The 18,358-nt window shown below is 42.6% G+C and overlaps 3 protein-coding genes across 3 annotated transcripts; 1 reads left to right on the forward strand and 2 right to left on the reverse strand.

Moving 5' to 3' along the window:
- Positions 1-361: 361 nt before the first annotated feature.
- LOC121609160 (cylicin-1-like) lies at positions 362-4,563 on the reverse strand. Its single transcript, XM_041940724.1, has 15 exons — positions 4,260-4,563; positions 4,080-4,141; positions 3,955-3,994; positions 3,745-3,860; positions 3,472-3,546; positions 3,117-3,236; positions 2,955-3,026; positions 2,767-2,841; positions 2,582-2,635; positions 2,291-2,413; positions 2,063-2,140; positions 1,709-1,831; positions 1,491-1,571; positions 1,327-1,398; positions 362-1,127 (listed from the first exon to the last, which is right to left on the reverse strand). The coding sequence occupies exons 1-15, from the start codon at positions 4,561-4,563 to the stop codon at positions 777-779; spliced, it is 1,746 nt and encodes a 581-aa protein (XP_041796658.1). The 3' UTR covers positions 362-776.
- Positions 4,564-4,686: 123 nt separating this feature from the next.
- Positions 4,687-9,756, reverse strand: LOC121609053 (cylicin-1). Its single transcript, XM_041940573.1, has 10 exons — positions 9,635-9,756; positions 8,952-9,109; positions 8,572-8,679; positions 7,856-7,951; positions 6,294-6,384; positions 5,849-5,901; positions 5,669-5,761; positions 5,401-5,508; positions 5,181-5,312; positions 4,687-4,914 (listed from the first exon to the last, which is right to left on the reverse strand). Exons 1-10 carry the CDS (start codon positions 9,654-9,656, stop codon positions 4,696-4,698), a joined length of 1,080 nt encoding a protein of 359 aa, XP_041796507.1. The 5' UTR covers positions 9,657-9,756; the 3' UTR covers positions 4,687-4,695.
- Positions 9,757-10,880: 1,124 nt separating this feature from the next.
- tp53i13 (tumor protein p53 inducible protein 13) lies at positions 10,881-17,770 on the forward strand. The gene is made up of 9 exons (XM_041940884.1): positions 10,881-11,337; positions 11,477-11,554; positions 11,773-11,808; positions 12,196-12,254; positions 12,426-12,504; positions 13,318-13,446; positions 15,066-15,272; positions 15,445-16,465; positions 16,590-17,770. The coding sequence occupies exons 1-9, from the start codon at positions 11,221-11,223 to the stop codon at positions 16,694-16,696; spliced, it is 1,833 nt and encodes a 610-aa protein (XP_041796818.1). The 5' UTR covers positions 10,881-11,220; the 3' UTR covers positions 16,697-17,770.
- The last annotated feature ends 588 nt before the right edge of the window (positions 17,771-18,358 follow it).

The following is an 18,358-nucleotide window of genomic DNA, read 5'->3' on the forward strand; positions in this document are numbered from 1 at the left end:
TGCAATCTAAAGCGTTACTAATCATTAAAACATCTGTAAGAGGCTTTATTCTTATTTTTGTCTTCATTCAGATGCCGCAACAAAATATAAATGTCTACATTCAAAGCCAACAGACAGCTACAGTGATTATGACCCTGGTTCCTGCTGTGTACCTGAAGAACCTGAGGTGTAGGAGAGCATGAAGGCAGCATATGAAGTAGCTATGAGCCATTGTCATTAGTTGTTCTTAAGTAATATGTGCATTTCCCATTGTGAGGTATCAGGCTTGTGCTAAAGGTAAACTTCTCATCCAAGCATAAATCCTCTGCTTTTACATATTTGAGAAGATGTGACACTTTTGCAACAAGGATCAGGAGAGACATTACATAAAAGCATAGTTTTATTCTGCAAAGCAAGTATTTTGAGTTATTTCACGTGAGTGTGAATCAATACTTCTGCCACAAACGTGCCTTTTCTTACCAAATGATGTTACATTAAAATTGATTTAAAAAAAAAAAACATTCTTTGTCACAGTATAATTATCTTCCTCAACATGAAAAGCTCCATCAAGTCACAGCACGTCTTTACCCAGCAACCTCTGTATGCCCCCAGAAAACACACCCCAAAAAAATCTGCTTTTCTTTCGCATGCTGAGTCATCATTGTTTTCATGCATGCAATCCAGGCACTGGGAGCATTAATAAAGCATGTCACATCATCACATGCAGCTTCCTCCCATGTCATGTAAGCCATGCTTTATAAAAATCTGTAACATCTATTTGGATCTATGACATTTCATTATTGGTAAGGCCTGGGGCCTCTACTAGAGAAGTACTGGGAAGTGGTGTGGGTCCCTCTGTCTCCATATCTCCTGGGGCTCCCTATCAGGGACTCCATGGGGCTGGGAGGTCTGCGAACGGAGGGCCACTCTCCAATACTCAGCGAGGAGCCGGAGGCAGAGGGCGTGGGGACAGCTGAAGGATTCAGAGGATCCAGCTTCAGGACGGGTTTGGAGGGGAGGGACGCGAAGGGGACGGCAGAAGCGCCACCTGGCTTATAGCTGCTGCCACTCGGAGCTGGGAGTCCGGCACCACCTGAGCCTGAAATCTCCCTTTTTGGCTCGCCGCTTTGCTTACTGCCAGCGCTTTCCTGGAATGAAGTCAACAGCACCCCACATGAAGGATAAATGAAGAGAACCTTACAGATGGTAAACAGACAGTCAGTGAGGAAAAATCACGGCGCCATGATCTTTTTCTCACATAAACTCATCCTAAAAGCAAGTTTGTCAATTTCACATCCTGACAAGCCCAAACTCTCTGATAATAATCCCACTTCATGAGTAATTTACCTTCTTCTCCTTCTTCTCCTCTTTGTTTTCCTTGTCACTGCCACCAGAACTGTCACATGAATTCGATGAGTCCTGCTCGGATACAAAGAATAAAACACTTTTTTATCTTTCGTGAAACAAAAAATGAGCATAAAAATACTTTTCTTCATGACACCAGACATTACCTTCTTTTTGTCTTTCTTCTTCTTGTCTTTCTTCTTCTTTTTCTTCTTCTTGTCATTATCACTGCTAGAAGAATCAGAGTCCTGGATGGATAAATAAAAAACAAGGTCATTGTGTTACTGTGTTGCTGTTTGTCCGGAGGAGACATCCCACTTTAATATATACAGGAAACAGCACTTATCCGGCAAAGGATTTAAACAGCACGTCCACATGGCTTTACCTTTTTCTTGTCTTTCTTTTTCTTCTTCTTCTTATCCTTTTTCTTCTTCTTTTTCTTCTTATCATCATCACTAGAAGAAGAATCACTGGAGGAGTCAGAACAAGACGAGGAAGAGGAGGAATCCTGGACACAAAAAGAAATATCGATAATGCACATTGCACTTCATTCATTCAGTGGTGATGTGACGTGAGGTGAGGTGACGTCTCGCTCAGAGTTGAAATAAGCCGTTTCGGAAATGTCAGATAGAATAACAAAAATTACTTTTTAAAAGGTTTTTAAGGAGTTGTTCAAAACTTTGTTATTTATAATCAACCTAAAACCTGGGATGGAAAACAAAACGAGGGGCGTTCTCACCTTCTTTTTCTTCTTCTTCTTGTCTTTCTTCTTCTTTTTCTTCTTCTTATCATCATCACTGCTGGAAGAATCAGAGTCCTTGATGGATGGAAACAAGGTCATTGTGTTACTGTGTTGCTGTTTGTTCTGACGAGACATCCCATCATATTATACACAGGAGACAGCACCTACACGCATGTATAGCAGAAGGCTGCATAGGACTTAAACAACACGTCCATATTGCTTTACCGTTTCCTTGTCTTTCTTTTTCTTCTTCTTCTTATCCTTTTTCTTCTTCTTTTTCTTCTTATCGTCATCACTAGAAGAAGAATCACTGGAGGAGTCAGAACAAGACGAGGAAGAAGAGGAATCCTGGAGACAAAAAGAAATAATGATGATACACATTACACTTTATTCACACAGTCGTAGCAAAGATCATTAATAGTACGTTTTTAAGCTTTTTGTCAATTTCCTCAAGAGAAAACCTTGTAACTCATAGTCCACTGAAAACCTGGGATGGAAAACAAAAGACGCTCTTACCTTCTTCTTCTTCTTCTTCTTCTTCTTTTTCTTATCTTTTTTTTTCTTCTTTTTCTAAAGTAAAAAAATAAGTCCTCGTGATTAATTGTGCGACTGTTAGCCTCTGTTAACTTTGGGTGCAGATGAATCATTTTCTAAGCAGAAAACATTTGTGTGTGTGTGTGTATGTGTGTGTGTGATCTCACCTTGTCGTCATCACTATCAGAAGAAGAGGATGAGGATGAGGAAGAAGAGCAGCTATCATCAGAAGAGTCGGACTTCTAGAACGGAATCAGTCAGTCAGTCACAGAAGTGCATAATTAAATTCCAATAATCTCTGTTTTTCACTTTCACCACAGAGCAAAGATGACATAAATCCATTTTAACAGTTTACCTTCTTCTTCTTCTTCTTTTTCTTCTTCTTCTTCTTCTTATCATCTTCACTATCAGAGGAGGAGCTGCAGTCCTGTGAAGAGAGGGAGAGCCAAGGATGACACAAGATTAAACAGCACGGCACACAAAATGCCATGTACAGACGTGTTGTGAAGACGCAAACCTTATCCTTCTTCTTCTTTGCCTTCTTCTTCTTTTTCTTCTTCTTCTTCTTCTTCTTCTTGTCATCTTCGCTGTCTGAGGAGGAGCTGTCAGATGAAGAAGAGGAGGAGCTGGAGGAGTCCTATGGATCAAATCAAATACAGATATTCACATTGATATCCACAAACATTACACACACACACGCATACAGTCACACCAGTGAGCAAATGAGAGTTTTAAATTCACCTGCCTGCATGATAAAATACTTTTTTTCATCTGAATACACTCCATTAAATAAATATACCTAATAACTATTTATTGTATGATACAATGTAACACAAATGGCCAAATACATGTTTCCACATGTCTCTGTATACCTTTTCCTTCTTCTTCTTCTTCTTCTTCTTCTTGTCTTTTTTGTCATCGTCACTGTCTGAAGACGAGCCAGAATCCTGTTGCAAAGAAAAAGTTTTTGAAAAAATCACTGTGAATTTTGATCTTGAGGATCATGGATAACTATAGCACAGAGGATAACTATATCATGCAGTAAATGTTTTATCAGCACATTATCCTCATTTTAAAAAAGCTACATCAGGAGGAGAAGAAACTAATGCATCCTCTCTTCAGCAGCATGCACACAGCATGGCTACCTTCTTCTTCTTCTTCTTTAACTTCTTCTTCTTCTTATCCTTATCCTCCCCTCCCTCTCCCTCATCATCACTCAGGTGGCCATCCTCAATGCCTTCAGTTAATGCCTGTGTTCCCCCTGCTGGACAGGAAACATAATTACAACCAAAACAACACTTCTGCAAGCCTCCAACTGAAGCTTGATTATTGAAGGGCCAGAGGAGCACACCTACCAGCCGGTGAAGAAGACAGTTTGCCGTCTTCTTTCTTATCCTGCCATGACAAAAGAAAGAGATGATTTTCTGTGCATTTGTACATGTATGTGTGACACACAGACAATAAGTCTGACTAATTTCACCTTGTCAGCGTCTTCAGCTTTTTTTGTATCTCCATCAGCGCTCTGTTCTGCGATCTCACCACCTGCAGAACATGTCCAGCGACACTGCATCAACCTCATGATCAGGTTCGGTTACAACGACGGTTATTGTTGTCATTTCAACCCGCTCTTCCTGTAATTCTAAACAATGGAAACACTCACCAGCTGCTGAAAGAGCAGCAGCTGAGCTGCTGAGCTCACTCTCCTCTTCATCCTGTGAAAGAGCACAAACACAATCAAGCTCAGGCTTACTGTGCATACCTGCACCTTGTATTTCCCCTGTAGATGTAAATTTACATATGCAGTGGACACACACACAAAAAAAACACACACTTGTTGACAGATTGTAAGCAGATCCGAGTCTACAGACCCATTCATTGTCTGTACAGTGGAATACAATTTGACTAAAGCTGATCAACAGTGTGAGGTGAGCATAAGGCAGTGTGGTAACGATATGTCTTTTCATACCATTCCCTTACAGGCCCTGACAGGTACAGAGGCCAATGCTTAGTTTGTGTGCACTGTTGGGGAATCTGGTTTGTTCCCTATTAGAGAGTGAACACATGCTGCTTTACAGTTGTGCTTTTAGAAATGGAGTTTAATACTGTTCATAACTGATGCATGATGGTGTAAAAACTGAGCTCCAAAAAGTGAAATGCCCTGCGAGGTTCACATGATGGCCATTTCTCAAAAACAAGATAGGCATTTGTACCTTCTTCTTATCTTTCTTCTTCTTCTTGTCCTTCTTCTTCTTCTTCTTCTTCTTCTTATCTTTATCACTGTCTGAAGATGAGGATGAAGATGAAGAGCTGGAATCCTGGGGCAATGAAAAAATATGTTCATATTCAGAGATAAAGAATCTGTTCGCCATCCATGCAGCAATGTGGGACATATTAATATTTACTCGGCAACACAAGTCATGTTTTAAAATTATGCCATTGGTAAGAAAACACACACTGTGTGTTTAATTGTAATTGTATTTACAGAATCCTCCCAATCTGATCTTCCAGGAGATAACAGCAGCACTTATATAAAATATTAAGAAGCAAGAGGTTCCTATAAAACTTCAAGAAATTGCTTTACCTTTTTCTTGTCCTTCTTTTTCTTCTTCTTCTTGTCCTTTTTTTTCTTTTTCTTTTTCTTCTTATCATCCTCGCTGTCGGAAGAGGATGATGATGAAGAGCAGGAGCTATCTGAGAAAGAAGAGCTGGAGTCCTGTGAAAGAAGCACAAACCGAACAATGACCATGTCAAATTTTCATCATTTTGGTTTACGCAGAGGCTGACATTTGTTTTAATTTTACCTTCTTCTTCTTCTTCTTCTTCTTTTTCTTTTTCTTCTTCTCCTTTTTCTTCTTCTTCTTTTCATCCTCACTGTCAGAGGATGAACTGTCAGAGGAAGAGGACGAATCCTGGGGGAGAGGAAGTCAGTGACAAAGGTTAAAAGTGTGATTCATATATTAATGTTTTACTGTTTTCACTGCATGTATAGTTTAGTGGCGCATGCTTATCCAATAAAACAGCCAGATATTGTTGTGTAATTTGCAGTATTATTAAAGATTTTTTATATACCTTCTTCTTTTTCTTCTTCTTCTTCTTGTCCTTCTTCTTCTTCTTCTTCTTCTCTTTCTTCTTGTCATCCTCGTCATCACATGAGCTGAAACCCTGAAGAAAGAAAAGAAAATAAATCCCATCACGACTAGGTTAACAGCAACGTGTTTGAGGACGTTAGACGTTAGATCTCGCTCTCACCTGGCTCATCTTCAGACCTTCGACAGTCTGCAGCTCCGTTTTGCCATCGGGACCTGGAAACATTGCACACATTAAAATGCAAAGAACGTGCATTGCCAGCTGAGAGACCTATCGAAACCATCTACATTTTGAAGTAAATAAAATTAATTTAAATCTGAGTGATGAGGTTTTCATGAGCTGCTGGAAACACAAAAGCAATTTAAGGAGAAATTAGAAAATATTTTGAGGGAAACCGCAGCAGAGAACATGAAATGAACTTCTCGCAAAGCACCTTAAAAAGTGTTCTTGCAAGCGATATCACATGTGGAGGAAATATGAAATGCAATATTATGCTTTTGTAGGGGAGAATGAACCATTAACCTCACCAGACTTGACATCAGCAGCCATCTAAAAGCCTCTAAAAACAGCCTCACAGTGCAAATGAGAAACGCTGCGTTTCACTCACCAGCCTGAGATATGATAACACTGTCCCAGACGTACTCTTTCTGCTCATCCTTCTTCTTCTTCTCCTTTTTCTTCTTCTTCTTCTTGTCATCCTGCAAGGGAACGCTGATTCTTCCATAACTGTGTATTGTTTTTTTTGAAAGATTCCACTGTATGTGTGCGTGTGAACTCAGTTTGTTTGCAGAGTGTTACATTTGCTTAATAAAGTATAAATAGAGACAAAGTCATCAGGGCTGGGCGTCACCTACTCGTCTCATATAAAGAATTTTCTTCCTTCACTACAGTTAGGTAACGAACATCCACACCTGCTGCGGACATGCAGCCAAAAACAACACAAATCTAACAAACACACTGTGTATGCGGCTATTATTACACACATCCTGGATCTATAAGCACACACTGCTATTTCTGTGTAACCATGCATGTAAACTTGCACACACCCCGACACATTTATGATGTCTGGGGCGTTCCCTTTCCACATCAAGCTACATAGGTCAGATATGACTTTATTGTCAGGACTTGCTGAATGGAAGGTATTTTGTACATTGTCTCTGGGTGTGCTCCTCTCCTGTCAGTTACCTGCCCACTATCAGATCAGGGACACTAGCACCTCCACCCAGAGCCAGGTATTCCAGTGTTATGTACACACACACACTCTTTCTTTGCTGTGTTTTTGTGATCTGTTTTGCCGATGACCAGTGAACTCCTGGGCGGTAACACATCTGTGGAATGCAAAAATTCAACTTCACAGGTTCATTCAGCCTTTGTTGAATTCGTTTCTGCCGTTTGCATGAAAAGCTTGCGAGAGCCTGAGTCACTCGCGTTTCCTCCTGATTTTCCAGTCACGCCCTCAGAAAAGGAGCAGGACAGCATGCCATCGTGTGAATGCAGTCACTTGACGCTCAGCGTTGCTAAACTTAACAAAAAAGGTGAAACATTTTGAAGAGTTAGCGTACGCTTTGGTTTGGGGCTATTTCAAAAGCCGAAACTGTTGACAAAGCACGCCGGGGGAGGGTTGATGTGTTTATCCCCAAACTTGCCAAAAGACATAATAAAAAGCTCAGGTTTTAGATTTCTAAATACAGTTTGACACCCTAAATATTCTCTCAACAGTCTGCATTGTCAGCTTTGACAATATTTTCCCCAAAGGTGGTGACACAGTTTGATGGGACGATCAATCCCCTAGGAGCTGATGTGGAATCGTTTGTGCTTGTGGCCTCGGCTTAATTTAGCAATGCTGCTGGAAAGATTTCTTAAGGATTTACATAAACAAAAAGTTTGCACTATAAAACCACCAGATCCACTGTCTCCAACTCGTTTAAAGGAAATATTATTGGCCTCAGCTGAAAGATTACTGAGAGCGGCGCATCGAGCATCAAGACCTTGCAAATTCATCAGTGCAAACCATAAGTTTTCCTCATCAAGTCTCAGCTCGGTGGTGTTCTGTTAAAGGTGTGTGATGGCTGAAATGAATGGGTGACATGTTAGAGCAAGGCAGGAGTTGCGTGGAAGCAATATTCTTCCATGTTGCCCTGGGATCCTTGAGCAGCACCCACCACATACCTCGCTGTCACTATCCGAAGAGCTACTGGAGGACGAAGAGGAGGAGGAGGAGGAGGAGGAGGAGGAGGAGGAAGACGAAGACGACGAGCTGGAATCCTGTTGAGAAAGAAGCGGGGAAGTTATTGCTCAACTCTGGGTAAACACTGAGCAGGTTTATTTATACCCTCCTTTTGTTGGTGAAAGTGATAAATGAGAAGCAAATCGAATAAGCAACAGGAACACGGTGGATCGAGGCTTTGCTAATGCTGCTTAGTGAAGGCAGTGCAGCAGAAGGGAGGGGCCCCTCAAGCACTTTGCAACACACACACACAAAAAAACTGCACAAGCAACAAGCAAGCATTTTACCGAAAGGGCACACAGGAGCACACACACATACACATACACACACACACACATACACACACCCATTTCAGCTATGCGGTGAGCAAAAGTGACAGTTTATCTGCATTCTAAACAAATGAAAACCATTCTCTCCTGTTTGACTGGCTGTTGCTAGGTGCAGCCCTCACTGCACTTCCCTCAACTGTCAGAAGTCCAACGCAACGACCTCGCAACATGCAACAAAATCAGCTGACTGCTGAGTAATGTGATTTCATCTCATTAGCCACGAGGACACCGTCAGCTCTGTCCTGATGTAGTTTGTCCAGTCTTCACTTATAGTGAAAGACACAGATTTACTTGGGTGGTGGTGAAGGTGGGCTTTTTGAGACACTTACTTTCTTCTTCTTCTTCTTCTTCAGCTTCTTCTTCTTCTTGTCTCTCTTCCCGATACCCTCATCCTCACTGTCCGAGGAGGACAGAGAGCTGTCAAATGAGTACAGCTCCTGGTGAGAGACAGGAAGACAACACAGAGGTTACCCACTGTGTCCTTCACAATCTTTGGAATAAACTCTGATGAGAATAGTTACACATAAACAGAGCTGATACGCATCACAGTAACATTTAAGCTTTGTACTTTCATGCAATGCATTTTGCAGCTGTAGGTGCATTTTATGCATCATTTTAGAGACATATAGATGATACATGCTGAAAAAGTAATATGGGTCCATGCACCTTTTATTCAAATGATTGTTTTTCAGATAGCTCTCTTGCTCACCTGTCCATGTCCTGCTCCTGCAGGGCCTCCGGGCTGACTCTCATCTCCCTCCACCTTGCCCAGGTCGACAGGCTCCGCTACCTCTGCAGGGGGCTGCAAACCAGCAGGAGTGGTCGCAGCTGGCTGCTGGTCATCTGCAGTGCCAGCTCCACCTGGAGCTACACAGTTACAGGGTGAAGGGATTAGAGATGTCTGGCAAACAGAAACCTATTACTCTGACCGATTTGCTCAGCTGATGAGCCATCAGTATCTACAGACTTTATGGAGGGTCAGCAACCTATTTCTCCTTTTATCATAACAAGCAAGGGAACTTACTGTCCTACTTTTAATGGATACCCAGGTTAAAACAGAGTATTAATCAAAGGCAAGGTGCTCGATCAATAAACTGCTGCTAGATTGAGGTTGATTACTTTTTGGTGCCATAAATCCATCAGATTGCCCAGCTATTACAACAATTCAGAGAAGTGCCACACCCTTACCAGCATAAGGAAAGAATACAGAGTCTTTGTTTTGTGCTCATGGGCTATATTAGTAGTAGTAGTCTGTAAAAACAGTAATAAATGGATCGTTTGCTTTTTTCCTAAACTGACTGTTGTCTGTTGGTTAAAGACAGAGAGTAGCCGACAATCAAACTTTAAACTAAGCAGACCGTTGAACAAATCATAGCCAAAAAGACTGCAAACCTTCAAGGAGGGTGGACTCCATTTAGGTCCAGACGTGTCCTCTGTCCAGGGACCCAAGTCTCCTCTGACAGACCCACCTGGACACTATTATGACAAGGTGTGTGTGTGTGTGTGTGTGTGTGAGAGAGAGAGAGAGTTTTAGAGTGTCATGGGTGGGGAAACAGGGATCAGAGAGACTTCCCTTCACAAGTTTCAAAATTAAACTCACTGTGAAAGAAAGTATTTGACATTACTGAAAATATACCCACTATATATTCAATGTGCCAACTTGACAGCTTTCATTTATCACTTTTGTACTTTGTGGCACAACAGCTGACAGATTGGCTAATTCTGCTTCACAGACTACTGTATTTATATACAGTCTGTTTTATTTTGAAAGCAACCAGCGTCAGCAACCAGTGTTATTCTGGCTATTAAATCTGAACTGTGGGCGGCACCCAGCTGGAATGGCAGGTTTACCTGTGCGAACAGGTAATGCCTGTTTGATGTTGTCCGATGACAGTGATGTTACAGTCTATCTGCAAGGCTACTATCTGTAGTGTCGACAGCAAATTGCACAAGTTATCGTCGGTTAAGTTTTAGTATAGCCAACGTAACAGGTCAATACCAGTTGCAGAAATTGATGCACACGAATGATCAATGATACCTACCACACTACTCCAGGGGATTAAACTTGTTTGCTCCACTTAGAGCTGCTCAGAAACAATATTAATTGTTTGAACTGCGTCACAGAAAGTAAAGTTTGTTCTCTGTTCTATAGTGATCATGTTACAACTTCAAGAGATAGCCTTCAATTACTGCTGATTTTAAATCATATGATGCTGTTGTGTCGCCTCCCAGAGGATATTCAGAGTATTACCACGGCTTAATATCCTAATAGTCAAACTTTTGTCTTACGTTCCTTTCTAGCTTCCGTAGTTGGACAGTTCAGTAAAGTTAGCCAGAAACACCAGAGTCAGCGTACTCTCGGAAATGGTATTTTACTTTCAAAATAAAAATAAAGCTATTAGCATTTAGATGAAAAAGAAAAAAAGAACAAATACTGGACCATACATAACTACAGAACATCACATAAAATACGCAACTGACTCATCATAGGTAAAACAAAAGAGACATGTGATATCAATAAAGCTAATGAAAATTGAAGTCAGACGCTACAACGATTATATTTTGAAATTTATAAGGAAAACGTTGCTTATTTATCAACAGTGTAGTTAGCTGTATGACTTGGTAGCTGTGTATCATACACTGGTGAAGCAGTAATGGTAGTAGACAACATCTTCTTGTACATTTGTGTACGTTAAATGGCCTCGCAAATTTGTTCAAGCTATAATGTGGAACAACTAGCTAATTTTAGTTTAGCTTAAAGGAGACAACGGACGCACGGCACTGCGGGGCAGTTACCGTTTTAACCGACATTTGCACGTCTCACCGCTCCTCTGTTATGGCTCAAGGAAAACTGTGTTTTGGGATTGAGAAAGGTCAGTTCTTTGTCAGTCAGTGTGTGGCAAGAGGACCAGAGGGAGGCTACGGCAACTAGCTAAATGTGGGTCTGGTCACACTCGAATGACTGACCGGTTGTCACCATGCCGAGCCAAACGACTTCCCCGCGGCTGACAGTGACTGTGCTGGCCGCGCTGTGGGTCAGTTTGGGTCGGTGCGATGTCTCCCAGTCTCCGGGGCCAGTATGCGACAATGGGAAGGTACAAATTAATGTGCTGCCATGTTTGTCGGAGTGTGTCAGCTGGCTTTTGGAGGATATAACTTATGTACAGTTATTTTGGACTTATTGTGTGTGTGTCTGTGTGTGTGTGTGTGTGTGTGTGTGTGTGTGTGTGATAGCTCTATTTGGGTCGAGACCTGCCTGAGGATGCTGTTTCCTGGGACTGCCCTGTGTCTTCTTGGCCAGAGTCTGCTCAGGTAAGGATGGATAAAACAGACCTCACTATCTGTGAGGATCTCCGCAGCCATAGCTGGGTGGGGTGGGCTACAGTACTCTGGTGCCAGGAAGTATACACAATCATGGGAATGTAATTGTTGTTGTACTGCCTGTACATCTGGCACTGCCGGATGTAATAGCTGGTTCAGGCTCCTTCATCAGTCGTGTACCCATTGTCCACTGTCCCTCTTATCTGCAGAGACTTCACAGTATTGACACAGTGTATGATCCTGAGGTGAGTAAACTCTGTACCAAACACTTTATTTGAGAGTTTCCCCCTTACCTTTGGCCCACAGACACTGACATAACATGGCTATTTCCTGAAATCAAAGCCCAATGGGAGAACAGTCAGCGATGCATTATATTTAAAACACTAATGCATGCAGTGAACGAGAGCTTTGCCCTGTTTTCAACTTCACAAAAAGCGTCTGCGAATATATCGAAAGGTGCCAGTTGCAGCCTTAGTTGCAGTTAGCTGAAACGTCTTCCTTGTCATGTAATTGCTGTCAACAGCAAAGTGGCGAAAACTCAACAGCCGCCAAGGTAGTGCTGATGACTGGGTATTCATACGGTACATAACCCAGAAAAGTGCAATTAAAATGTGATTTTCTTTTCGCTGCAGCCAGCCAGGCAGATCTGCATGGACAGATCTATTTCCTACAACCGCACCATTCCCAACAGGTAAGGCTGTTTGAGCACACATGATAACCCATGCATTCCCATGGGCACAGCAGTGTCTTTACTACCCTTGCGTACCCCTGGTTTGTTTGCTTTCTAATGCGACCATGAAGGTATCAACAGGTGGAAGTTTGTTAATATTAACGCGTGTGTCTGTGTTTGTGTGTGTCGTAGTGGAGCTTACAGACCAGTGAGGGCAGAGAGTGGAGAGTACTTGTACTGTCCTCCTCAACGGTGGCTCAATAACTTGCACGTAAGTCGCAACATCAATCACTTTATCTCTGCTGTGCAGTAAATCAATAGACATTTGTGCTTTGGGTATCAGTGAAGAAACTGACATTTTTGTGGTAATGTGTGTATATACAGCGGACTAATGATACCATGTCATTGCTTCACCCATTACTAAAAGCTACAACTTCACAACATTTGATGTGACAACATAGCGAAGAGTCAGTCATTTACCATAGTTTTCATGAATGGGGTCGATAGAAGCGCAGAAGAGTTCAGTGGTTGCAGACAGCAGAGCGGTGAATCAAATCAATTTGCTCACAGTCCCTTCTGCTTTATTTCCCAGCCTAACAGCCTGTTTTAGCCAGACATGCATCCGACTGTGGAGCTAAGCCACAATCAATGTTTCTTTGTGACGTAGATTTAGAGTAATATGGGAAAGTCTGCCAACACTCACACTCTACCTGTTGGACCCTTGGGAGCAGAGCTGCCCCTGAACAGATTTTCTTGATTATCAGGGATTTAACAAACAGTCATGGCACGTCAGGGATTTTTATTAGAACTTAATGCCAGAGCAAACCAGATGACTGCTGGTTTAACACGTTAGTTGGTGGTTTTGTCTCCACAGAGGAGACATTTCCCCCCGGGAATCTTTGTCAGCTGAAAAACATTTTTAACAGACACGGAAGGAATACAATATTAACATTATCATAAGATCTTAGTCTTAGCTGCTGAGTGTCATAAATTTTGATGAAAAGCCAAACGGTGTGGGAGTGGGATTGGATGTGGACAGTGATAGTCACATGCGCGCCTGTGTTTGTGTGTATACATACTCCAGCATGCAGCTACTGTTTTGCTCTACCATCCCTGTGCTCCTCTCCACGAGCGGCTGCTTCTGTCTGACCTGGCTCGCTCCTGTCTGCCAGACTACATCATTACCCCACATCCGCAGCTCAGTAAACACACGGTGAGACAAACCCTTTATCTCTGTTCTCTGACCGCAAGCGACAGTAGAGTCTTAATATCCTGTTAGCTTTGCATATTCTGTTCACCTGTTGAAATGTTTTGAACTTTGCCTTTGTTAGCTTTAACACCTGAGCACAGCTATAGATGGACCTCAATACCACTCCTTCACAAATAGAACTATTTGGTTTTGACTAAGCAAGAACAGGAACTATCAGGAGTCTGTTAATCGACATGTAAGGGTGTAACAACCAGTGTTGGAAATCCACCATCTACATCTGTGCAACTTATCTTGTGCAATATCAGATATTTTTACTGTGCAACTGAACAAAGATGTATTTTATTGTTCAGATTTTACTCATGTGCAATTCAAAATCCTCTGTGAAATGGAGCCATTCTTCACAAGGCAATATTGTTTTATACTTTTTTTAAACTTTATTTTGTAACTTTTTTGTTGTGTATTTGTTCTTTTTTCTACCTCTCCTTTTTGTTCTTGCTGCTGTAGCAAGTGAAATTCCCCGATATGGCATCAAAAAAGACTTATCTGATAACCATTCATGCGTGACAATCAGTGCAGCATTTCCACAGTTTGCAGTGGCACGTCAGGCTTTTTTTGATGTCCCGCTTCCATCCAGGCTGTGATTGGTCGGTTCACAAAAAGTGACATTGACAAGCGCATCGACTTCATGAAAAGTTGAACATGTTTCAGTGAAATGCACCCGATGTAGCTGGATAGCCAGCCAGCCAATCCCAAACCCGAACCTTGTTTGTTTGATCCTTATTGTCTTCTGTCTTACTGCTTCGGCTGCAGAAACAGTTGAACAGGAACCACTGGTCTCAATGGGCCGCTCTCTCTGCTCTCTGCAGCCAACGCCTTCAGGCTCCCCACGCTCAGATGATTGACTGGTTACGCCGGTAAAGGTGATTTGTTGTCAAACTGGCCCACAGAGCGACTGGCCCACAGAGCGAGTGGCCCACTGGTATTTTTCTCAGTCCTCTCAATAGCCAGTCCGAGTACGTGCCTGACGATTGATTTGACTCTTTCACGAAAAGATTCGATTGTTTGGGAAATGCCCTCTTTGTTTTCCCACCACTGTGGCTGGTAGGTCGGTGGCAGTACTAGAAAAGGTCATCTGAATACATGTTGTCGTCGTTGTTTTTCATCTACATTCTTTTGAGTGTTATCTCCCAGTTTAATTTAAGTCAAGACCATGTAGTTAAAGTTTGACTCAAGCTGAAGATACAGAAATGAATCCTAAATGCTCAAAAGCTGCTTTGAACCGTCTCTCACTGCAGCTATTGCCCTCTCAGGTCTTGTTCTGGATCTGTTATGTAAGTTTCTTAAATCTTGATGCAGGCAGCTTGTTTGGAGTATGGCTGAGCTATAATGACCCTCTTTGAAACGTGTTTTTATGCCAAGCAGACCAGTTCTAGTAGTTCAAACAAGCATGTTAAATAGCCTCAACATTAGCTCTATTCACTTTCATAATAGCAGCAGAGTTTTTTAGCCTTTACATATAACTAAATGTGATTTTAAGAGTATCATGGCTCATTAAATTAGGTCAGAATCAGCCCATGGACGACAGAGAGTGAATGTATGTTCATTGTTTGCTCTGTGTTCAGCCAGTAGCCTTGGTGTCCTGGGGTCGCACCTTGGAGCTGTCCACCGTGGCCTCCTCAGATGTCTGTGATTGGCTGGAGACCACAACACCTGCAAGAAATGAGTTCGGTGGCGTGAGTCTGAGCAGGATGTACAACCTGCTGTTAACCCGGTCAGCCGAGCACCAGCAGCAACGTGCACATCCGGAGGATCACCCAGGAAATATGAAGGTTTGGAGACTTCACTGATTTTACTGTGTTGATTTTGTTCCATGGCATGGTTTTAATCATCAGTCATTTTACATGCACTGCAAAGCAGCGTTGAAGAGTCATTTCACTAGTCTTGTAGATCTCTTAGGTCTTGTCCTGTAGTCTCTAAGTACCTGTTACTGGAAATCCCCAGGAGTCTGTGAGGCGATGCTGTGAGCAGACCATCTCTTCTCTGCCGAATGGAGCGACAGAGTCCAACATGAAGAAGGAAAGCTTGCCACAAATTAAAGAGCAAGGCAAAAGCCGGCTGATAAGAGCTGCCATACAGACCAACAGAACCACCCTCAGAAAGACAGGGGATGGCCAGAGCTACAACAGCATGCTTGGACCATCAGCAGGTTCTCCTCCAGGGAACAGGACTCTCTCAGATCCTCCTGGTCCGAGGAAAGCTCCTTCTCAGTCTAACATCCAAAATATAAATCAGGCTCTTTTGGGATCAAATATGTCTGAGACTCTCAGAACTCATTCCTTAGGATTTGGGGATCCTGGGTCTCAGAAAAGTGGGCTAACACTACAGACAGCAGCACAGCAGCCCAGTCTTAAACACAGTGCCCTGAGAAACCCAAGACCCTCTGCTGGGTTGGATGTTCGTGCAGAAGACGTGAACAGTGAACATAACCACACTGCCAGGCCAGAAGCCCTCAGCTCCAAAGATGAAGGTACAGACTCTGTTGGACACCGCGTGGAAGAGAGTGACTCCAAAGAGAAACACAACACAGCAGATGGCGCGATGAAGGATGGTGAAGTAGTAGATGTCAAAGAGAGAGAGTTGGAACATAAGCAAACACACAGTGACACACACTCCCGCCACGAGAGTGAAAGGACCGGCTTTGATTCTGTTTCCAAATTCCAATCTGAGTCTCCACCCGAGCCACAACAACACCCGCCCGGCAGCCACGACTGTGACGGCTGCATGGAAGGCGAACACTGCGAATGCAACAAGGACGCGGGGGCAGAGTCTCAAGCTGGCGTCTTGAATACAGGGTTGCCGAGGACCCCCAGGACAGACGAAGCTGTGTGGGCGGCAGCGGCACTGGGCTTCCTGCTGGTTCTCCTGACCCTGTCGGTGCTTCACACGCGCCTGTACCGCCACTGGAGGACCACGCCAAGTCTTTACTGGCACGACCCGCAGCAGGACTATGACAGCGTAGCAGGTAGGTGAACCACGCAGGGTTCAGTCATCAGAGACCTAACAGGTAACAAGGTGCCTCTCAAGTAGTATTCCCAAGCAGTTTAATTCTTTTCTTTTTTTTGTTTATCTGTGTTTTTGTCCTCTAGATGTGATCCGCAGGAGGCTACGAATTGCGAAGAGGAGGCGGAAAAGGGGCAGAAGACAGGAGTGTGTTCTCCTGCCCAGCTCCTCCAGCTCAGACGAACATCCATAGACAAATAAAGGAAACATGGTGCAGAGTGCACCCAAGTCTCACTGCATAAAGAGGACGTGAAGAGCGGACTGTGGGAAACAAATTAGACCTTGATGCGAGTGCAAAACACATTGAAGGCAGCATTCCTCATAATCATACTATCCATACACCATTATATAGCAGACAGTATGCTGGACACTTTACCTGTCATGTAGATGTGGAGCTGGACTGGAGCACCTGTCAAAAGAGAAGGTGTTGCTGTATAACCTGAAAGCTGAAGCTAAAATACCACATACTGTAGCTCCGCAAAGGTCTGTTATATCCTTTGTCCAGATTGATTGGGGACAGAGGACCTCTCTCTTTGCTTGCATAAGAATTGTTTAGATCAGACCTTCATTGTATCTATTTCAAAGGGGAAAAGTAGAACATTTTCAGCCATCCAAAACAAGCATTTTATAATGAAGGCAAATGAGTTCTCTAACAAATACGCACAACCACGATCATAGAACGTTCAGTAGTCCAAAACGAAATTCACCAAATAACACACATCAAAGAATACTTACAAAAGAAGCTACTGTGTTTTGATGTAAGCTTGTGCAACCCTCTTCAGTCATGTGGTTCAGGATCAGTCCCTTGACCCCTCGGGACATCCCACCAGTCTAAACATGACATCAAAGAGTCCAAAGTAAAGCCCTCAGGTTGTATTTAGTGACCCGCAGATTTGATATATTTGTGTGACTTCTTCCAATATGTCTGACCATACGCCCACACATCGCACAGTGTATGCCTCATTTTGCTAATTCCCTCTATTACAATCATTATTCAGTCTCCAGTGCCGGTCTAGCCATTTTTTTCGAGCGAAGGATTGTTTTTATTGTGTTGCGTTTTGTCTGTAGTTCTCATGAGTAGATTTATAGTGATGCCGTGTTGCTTTTACCTGTGAAGGTTTAGTCTGAATATGTAAGTTGCTGTTCTAAGCAACACTGTGTGCAGTGTGTGTTGTGGTTCAGAGGTACGAACATGTGAATAGCTGTATTTTGAAGGTGTGTTTGGGCAGACACTAGAGAAGGTTTTTACAGAACAATAAATTCATTGACAGAAGTGTTGAGTGTGTGGACTGTTGTTTTCTTCGACCAGTTATTGCCAGACTAAGTACTGGATTTTTGAGGCAGCAGTGAGACTGAAAAATCTGAAGACATATTGCCCAATATTTTTAGTGCATGAACGTTTTTGTTAAGGATCCCTTAAACTTGTTTTAAAGAATTGTGACAATTAACATTTTACAGTAGAAAGCATGCTCTATGTAATGGAGACACTTCAAATTTATCAGCATAGCTCTGGCTCAAATTTTGAGCCAGAGCTACAGAAATTCTTGATTTTACAGTCGCATGTACAGTAAAAATATGGCTTTAGTTGTTGGAAGACAGAAACGTAAAATGGTTTCATCATGTTTCAACTATATACTTGTGAGGTTTGTCAGTTAGTTGTTTCCAACCTAACAGAAATGCAGGCGGCTGCACCAGCAGGGGTTAGTAGGTCTTCATGAGGAAACAATGACTCAGTGTAGAACCAGCTCCACAAAACAACAGAATCATTTACCTTTAATAGCAGGAGAGAGACTCTGCAAGTTAGATTTTTAATCAATTGAAAAATAATCAAAAATGTGGCTTCACATTATCTTGT

Source organism: Chelmon rostratus, chromosome 7 (genome assembly GCF_017976325.1).
Source record: "Chelmon rostratus isolate fCheRos1 chromosome 7, fCheRos1.pri, whole genome shotgun sequence".
Lineage (NCBI taxonomy): Eukaryota > Metazoa > Chordata > Actinopteri > Chaetodontiformes > Chaetodontidae > Chelmon > Chelmon rostratus.